The 7,754-nt window shown below is 37.3% G+C and overlaps 1 protein-coding gene across 2 annotated transcripts; it reads left to right on the top strand.

Moving 5' to 3' along the window:
- Window positions 1-371: 371 nt before the first annotated feature.
- Window positions 372-6,999, top strand: dnajc5ga (DnaJ heat shock protein family (Hsp40) member C5 gamma a). Of its 2 annotated transcripts, none has more exons than XR_016118423.1 (7): window positions 372-729; window positions 2,364-2,520; window positions 2,586-2,799; window positions 2,891-3,047; window positions 4,093-4,277; window positions 4,364-4,484; window positions 5,593-6,999. XR_016118423.1 is itself a non-coding variant. In XM_089021582.1 (7 exons), exons 2-5 carry the CDS (start codon window positions 2,378-2,380, stop codon window positions 4,272-4,274), a joined length of 696 nt encoding a protein of 231 aa, XP_088877708.1. In that variant the 5' UTR covers window positions 384-729; window positions 2,364-2,377; the 3' UTR covers window positions 4,275-4,277; window positions 4,457-4,484; window positions 5,593-6,999. The 2 variants fall into 2 exon arrangements, 1 of the variants encoding a protein (XP_088877708.1); XM_089021582.1 differs by having other exon boundaries at window positions 384-729; window positions 4,457-4,484.
- The last annotated feature ends 755 nt before the right edge of the window (window positions 7,000-7,754 follow it).

The following is a 7,754-nucleotide window of genomic DNA, read 5'->3' as shown; positions in this document are numbered from 1 at the left end:
TGCAACCTAAGTAATCAACACTACAGTATTTGTAATCACTTATAGTTGTAGATTGAGCGGGACTATATCAGACAAACATGAGCAGGGTGGAGGTACAAACCACAAGATAAATGGCCAGCAGGACAGAATCCAGGATCCTGATGTCAAATGACAAGTTACGCCCCCAAAAGGGACACCTATGTACAGGTACTGTATAAACTGTCATTCTTGTACTAAGTACACTCATGTACACACACATTACATGGCATGAAGCTGGTGTCATGCTAGGTGTCATTGTTACGTCACTTCCGTCGTCATTAAATCACGTTACTGAGCATTTGTCATTAGAATAGCTGGTGACATTGCAATTATTCCTGACGCCAGTCAATTTTTTTTAATAGAATATAATTTTATAATAAACTACTGGAATTGAAATTAGAGTCCATTGTAAATTCCTGTCTATTTTGTTTAATTTCCGCTCATTTTATAACTCCAGCGAATCCGACGAGTGTCAAGTCAAGATCTTTTCCGTTTTGACATTGAACGCATCAAGACCCCATTCCCTGGAAAGAGCTTGCGAGCTGGCTGTCTTTTCGCCGACTCGGTTCGGTTAACGGCGCCGCCGTATAAACATTCCTCCCCGGCTGACTTTGCCTGTGCGGCACCGAGCCCATGACTGGGGTTCCAGACACGAAACCAGATGATCCAGTTAGCTTCCTGACGAGACATACCGCGTACAGTTAACAGCAGGTAAACGCACGCATACACGAACACACTAGTTAGCACGATGCTAACCGGTCGACAAGAGGCCTTTTCCATTCAAAAAATAAATAATTTTTTAATCTTGACAGTTCAAGATTGATCTGCTCTTAAAACAGTTCTGTACAGTCAAAGCTGCGATCATTTGTTTTTATTTTCGATTATAGTTGAACATCCATGTAGCCATTTTATGTCATTGGTGAGAAGAAACGATGTGTAGTTGTTCCTACTAAAACCGGGATACTGTTTATTTAATCCGGTATACTACAATGAATTTCTCATTGACAGTGTTTTGTCTTCAATGGGAATAAAATAAAGTAGTTAATTGTCAACGTGCCTGAGATTAACATTAGCCGGTGGATTAGGTCTCGCCGGGGAAGGACATGTTGCGAAAATCACCAGCGTTAAATCGGTCCGCCACCGTTATTTCCAACCCATTCGCGAGGCAGACCGAAACCTACAATTTCCTCCTCAATCGCATCTTTAAATTTAGCCATTTGTGCTCACATCGCATTCAAAATGATCAAAACTAGCTCCTATATCGGGATTAATCTGTAGCAAAAACCGTGCGACTCGGTTTTTGCAACCTCCCAGGCAGACTGCACCTCCCCTCTGTTAACCTGCCAATCATCAGCATCAGCAGCAGCTAATTATGAAAGCTACTCAACTCGGCGTTTAACTTGTTTTTCTGGACAAACGAGCCAAAAAATAAAGAACTGTACACAGACAAATACAGTGAAACAGTTATCGTAATAACACGTTAATGGTGTAAAATTAGTTGTGGGTCGCCGTGGGTGCAACCATTTCATTAAATCAGCAGCTTTTTTGATCTGTCATCTCTATCAGGTCAGATTTTAATGATTGATATGCTGTCAGTTGACCCTAACCCATTTTACCCCTGTTTTATAAAGTTACAGAGTAACTGACACAATATTCAGAATCCGAAAGCCTTTAACACTCCCATAATGTGGAAATTTGCAAATTGGGGACAAAATAGGGAAATTATAAACCAATCATACATTCTGCCTGTCATTTCTATTTTTATTAGAGTAAGTACGACCAGAGTAAAAAGACACCCTCTATTTAGCAGCAGAATATGAGTGTAATATTTATAAAAAATACTTTTGTGCTGACGGTTCCGTGCGTGTGTGTTTGTGACCTTGTGACCAGACGCTGATGCAACTGCCCATTAAGTGAGAGGTCAGCAAAATGTAATCTTCTTATCCTAATGACATGTGTGCGTGTGTGTGTGTGTGTGTGTGTGTGTGTGTGTGTGTGTTTGTGTTAGCGTGAGAGTGATACACTCGGTGGCTACTTCATTAGGTATATATTGTAACAACAAACACTAAAAGAGCTGCATGAGTGCCGCAACTTTCAAAATCTTTTTTCTTTTGTAAATAATGGCACTATCAGCAATGTCAGTTGCTCTTCACAATAGATAAAGAATATATGCGTGTGGCGATACACATATAAGAGGCTTTTTTTTTTCAATGCGTTTGAGGGGAAAAAAGGAGTTAACTGTATTTCCTCTCTTTTGGCAGCCATTTTGTTGCGCAAGTAGTGCAGTTTCCAACTGCTGAAGCCGCAATAAATAAATTTTTAAATAAGTTTTTGCGGTTATTCAGAGTGGATGTGAGCCATGGCAAACTCCAACCCCCACGCCCATGCCAACCCCCATGCCCCGCGGTCCCAGAGGAAGATGTCCACGGCGGGGGAAAGCGTCTATAAGGTCTTAGAACTGGAAAAAGGTGCCTCGGCTGAGGACATCAAGAAGGCCTACAGGCGAGTCACAATCTCACACGTTGAAACTTTCTTTACTCGAAACCTTACTTTTCCTTTGCCGGCAGAAAGTTGGCGTTGAAATACCACCCGGACAAAAACCCCGACAACCCGGAAGCGGCGGAGAAGTTTAAGGAGATCAACAACGCCAACTCCATCCTCAACGATGACACCAAGAGGAAAATCTACGACCAGTACGGCTCCATGGGACTGTACGTTTCCGAACAGTTTGGAGAGGAAAGCGTCAAGTACTACTTTCTCATGTCCAAATGGTGGTTCAAGGTGGGCACGAGTCACCATCAGCCTTTTTGAAAATAACAGCCAATCAAAGTGATCGATCGTCACCGAGGAGATGTGATCCGTTGCTTTGCAGGATCTGGTGCTATGCTGCACGCTGTTCAGTTGCTGCTGTTGTTGCTGCTGCTGCTGCTTCTGCTGCGGCAAGTGCAAGCCGCCGGAAGAGGACGACAGCTATCAATATGTGGATCCCGAAGATCTGGAAGCGCAGATTAAGGCGGAGCAGGTCAATGGTGAGCGTTATGCGACGTCAATTGGATGATTGACGTAGCGCGATGAGACGTTGAGTTGACGCGAGGGTAATGTTGCACCCCGCTCTCATTCGATAGACAGCGATACCTCTGTTTACGAACCCCTTGGATTACGAACTTTTCGGTTTACGAACGTTAAATTTATAAACATTTTACCTTGGCATACGAACTATTTTTCGGGATGCACACGCAGCTGCCACAATGAGTGATGTGTTGTTTGCGAACGAGCCGGTTGCGAACAAGAAAATGGCATCCGGCTTGCTCCTCTATTCGCCGCCCCCAGTCGTCTGTTAAAGCCACGTGATTGGTCAAGAACGCAGCAGTGAGGGTAGGTGGTTTAAACATTAAAGATACAGCCAGACGACAGTAAGAGAATGACAAAATGGATAGAAAACAATGACATTTGGACTCGTTTCAACTTTTATAGTTCGAAGGCATAGTGTAGACTGCAAGGTTAAAATTCCCATCAATCAGGCTCCTCAAATAACACGCACAAGCTATCTCTACACTTGATGCAAAGAGCTGTCAACCCAGCTAAACAACGCAATTGATGAGGAATAAGGTAAAATTATCGCAGAGAAAGCACCTACAAGGGATCATTCCTCAAGATGGTGAAAGAAGAAGGCTATGTTCCTCATCAAGTGTTTAATGCTGATGAAACCGGCCACTCTATTCCATCAAGCCATCAACGACCATCACCAAGGTCAATAAATCGACTTTATTATATAATACAGTTTATTTCTTTAATTATAATACAATAGCACATTTATTATAAATAAAATAAGGTATATTTTGTGTAGTAATTTTCTAAGCCTTAAGGCTTAGAAAATTAGAAAGCAGAAAAGAATGTTTTATGGGTACCTGGGAACGGATTATTCTCATTTTAATGGTTTCCTATGGGAAATTATTTTTTGGGATACACACTATTCGCCTTACACACTCTGTCTGGGAACCAATTAAGTTTGTAATCCAAGGTATCACTGTATTATTGAAGAGGAGACATGCTAATGTTGATTTTCAAACACAGGCAACACGGTAATCATAGGCCAGCCTTCGTTTAGCGGCGGCGCCCAGACCCCAGATGACAAGAGTCCACCCATCCCGCTGCCCATGCCGCCTCCGTCGGCGCTCTCGTCCCAGCCAGCGGCGGCAACGACGGAGCTTCGGGAGGAGGAGAAGCCCCGCGAGAGTTTGCCCGAGTCGAAATGAGTCGTAAGAGCCGCCGTCGCCCCGTTCGCCATCGACGTTGACGAAGTTTCTTGTTCACATTTGTCCTTGTGTTCATTATTCAATTGAAGCACGACAAAGCATGCGCGCATGTGAACAACTCTGAATCCGCGTCGGCTCATTCGTTTGATCATGAATGCACTCAATGTGCTTTCCTCCCGCAGGATGATGACAATCAACAAAAGCAAGCAGGTACACTATAATTTACACTAGTATTATTATTATTATTATTATTATTATTATTATTATTATTATTATTATTATTATTGTTATTATTATTATTTTATTATCTCATGATGATTATTATTGTCTGATGATGAAGATGATTATCTTTATTTTATTATTATTTAAAATTATTATTATTATTATTATTTTATGATTAGCATTATGATTATTATTATTATTATTGTTGTTGTTGTTGTTACTGTTGTTATTGTGATATATTATTATTTTATTATCTTATGATTATCTGATGATGAAGGTGATTTTTATTTTATGTTATTATTTAAAATTATTATTAATATTATATTATTTTATTATTATTATTATTGTTGTTGTTGTTATTGTGATTATTATTATTTTATTATCTTATGATGATTATTATCTGATGATAAAGATGATTATTTTTATTTTACTTTATTATTGTTTAAAATTTATTATTATTATTATTAATATTATTATTATGATTATCATTATGATTATTATTATGTTGTTGTTATTGTTGTTATTGTGATTATTATTTTATTAACTTATGATGATTATTATTATCTGATGATGAAGATGATTATTTTTATTTTATTTTATTATTTAAAATTATTATTATTTTATGATTATCATTATTATTGTTGTTGTTATTGTGATTATTATTTTATTATCTTATGATGATGATTATTATCTGATGATGAAGATAATTATTTTTATTTTATTTTATTATTATTAAAAAATATTATTAATATTGTTATTATTAATATTATTTTATTTTTAATCATTATTATTGTTCTTATTGTGATTATTATTATTTTATTATCTTATGATGATTATTATCTGATGATGTTTATTATTTTTATGGTTAAATAAATGGTTAAATAAATAAACAAACAAATAAATAAATACATACAAAGAAAACCAAACAAGAAAGCTAATAAATATACTAAACATTTCAGAAAAAAAGTGAAAACATGGTCTTAATAGTTGGAATAAAATCTAAAGACTATAATAAAAATTCCAGAACAATTATCGCTTTGATTAGCATGCAATTTAATGATCGATTTATATATATATTTTTTTTCCTTCCATGCAGCTCGCACCGGACCACCTGCAGGGAAATCTGCTTCTTGTTGTTCTTCTGTAGACCTCCTGCGTCTTTCTTCTTCCATCTCATCTCCACATGGTGCGTTTGTTTGTTTGTTTTTTTGTTTTTTTGGTGATGCTGTTCAGAGGGGAATGGACCACTTTCATCCTCACTTCTTTTGTGAGGCAGAGACTGCTGAAAAGTTGAACATGATGAAATCATGATGGATGTGGACCGGTTCTCTAGAGACATGCAGAATCTTCTCCCAAAAACTTCCCGTGTTTGTTTGTCTTGTGCCAATCACTGCAAACAAAAGAATCAACCAGCATATGGACCGTAAAGGATGGAACCAAATGAACGTAACATTTCCTTCCAGGAGATCCATGTAGCTCTATAGATCTATAGACAGTCATATGATCTGTTCTGTGCCAGCAGTTTTTCTATGTGGCCATGGTCATTATCATCACAATGGCATCCCAAATCATATCATCAACAAAAAAAACCTTAAAGGACAACCGACACCATTTTTTGTTTCCTAACTGACATCAGAAAAACGTTTTATAGCATCTAAAATACCCAAAATATGCAGGCTGATAATTTTAGTCAAATGCAAAACACCAATAAAAATGACTTAGTGTTCCAAAACTACTAGACCAGTACAGCAAAATGCATTGACGTGATGGAAGGACTACTACAATGTGTCCTTTTTTCGGTCAGGGGCGTTCCTTCAGTGACGTAGGGTGAGGACTCGTCACCAACTCAAAAACAAGACTTCCGGAATATTCAGCGCGAGTCTTAAAACGTAAAATATAGCTATACGCGGTGGAATCTTTGTCAAATACGCTCAGTAGAAGTCATTTTAAGTGAATATACAAATTATGGACACAACTTGTCCGGAGACGTCGGTTGTCCTTTAAGAGCTACTCGAACAACCTCACATCGTACCAATGAGAGAACTGAATTGATTTTTGTTGTTTGTCATGTTTTGGTCGATGCTGTCAAAAAGCACAATTTGAAGTCCGCTGCTAAAAACAAAGCTTAAATGTCAAAAAGCACAATTTGAAGTCCGCTGCTAAAAACAAAGCTTAAACTTGAGTTTTTAAGAAATTTAAACTGTATAAATGTTGCTCATTCAAAACAGTATTAGAGGGGGAAAAATAATTTACCTCACAGCCAACATTTGAGTCATTTGACATCATCAGCAAACCACAAATTCTTATTTTTGTTGTAAATAAGTAAAAAAAAAACAGGTTTGCAAACATGTTTTTATTCATGTGTTTCAAATGTAAATACATTTTTTTTCAGTGTGATGTCATTAATTTTAGCAAGTGGTGCTTTGCTAACCTGTTAGCATGTTGCTGGTTAGCCCGCAGCTAAAAGTTGGAACATCTTTCATAATAAAAAAAAGAAAATACATATGTACATGTATGTACATTTCTTTGAAATAATAAGATGACTGAATTTAAACTGACTTTGCTCTGCAATTTGACCAAATTAAAAAAAAAATTGCATGTGTTTCACCATCGGGCCTGTGGGTGGCACCTCATGAATGCCCTTTTTGTCAATACATTTATTATGCTAACTGTTAGCATAAAAAAGGCACTTGTTTTACTGCTGCCTTAATCAAAATAGCCACAAATCAAGAATTGTATTTATTTATTTAGCTATCTGGTTAGATAGCTAGTTAGTTAGATGGCTTTCTATCTAACTAGCTAGATGGCTTTCTATCTAACTAGCTATATAGCTGTCTATCTAGCTAGCTTTCTATCTATCTAACTAGCTTTCTAGCTCGCTAGTTATCTTTCTAGCTTGCTAGGTTTCTATTTATCTAGCTAGTTAGCTTTCTATTTAGCTAGCTTTCTAGCTATCTAGCTAGCTTTGTATTTATCTTGCTAGCTTTCTATCTCTTTAATATTTAATTACCGTAGTGAAATTTGATTTTTTTGTCTTTGGCGTGACACATTTAGAAAGAGTTTAATATGTGAACCAACAAACATTCGAATCAAACTTCTGAAGATGGAGGACACTTATTCGCTGTGGCGACCCCTGAAGGGAAAAGCCGAAAGGAAAAGAAGATTTTAATATGTGAACACATATTCCTCACTTTTTTTGAAGGCCACTTTTTTTTTAGCTATCTGGCTAGATAGCTCGTTAGTTAGATGGCTTTCTAT

This window comes from Hippocampus bargibanti, linkage group LG19, assembly GCF_051943395.1.
Source record: "Hippocampus bargibanti isolate YZ-2025 linkage group LG19, ASM5194339v1, whole genome shotgun sequence".
NCBI lineage: Eukaryota > Metazoa > Chordata > Actinopteri > Syngnathiformes > Syngnathidae > Hippocampus > Hippocampus bargibanti.
Note: the sequence above shows the minus strand (reverse complement) of the source record. Positions and strands in the feature narration are given on the sequence as shown.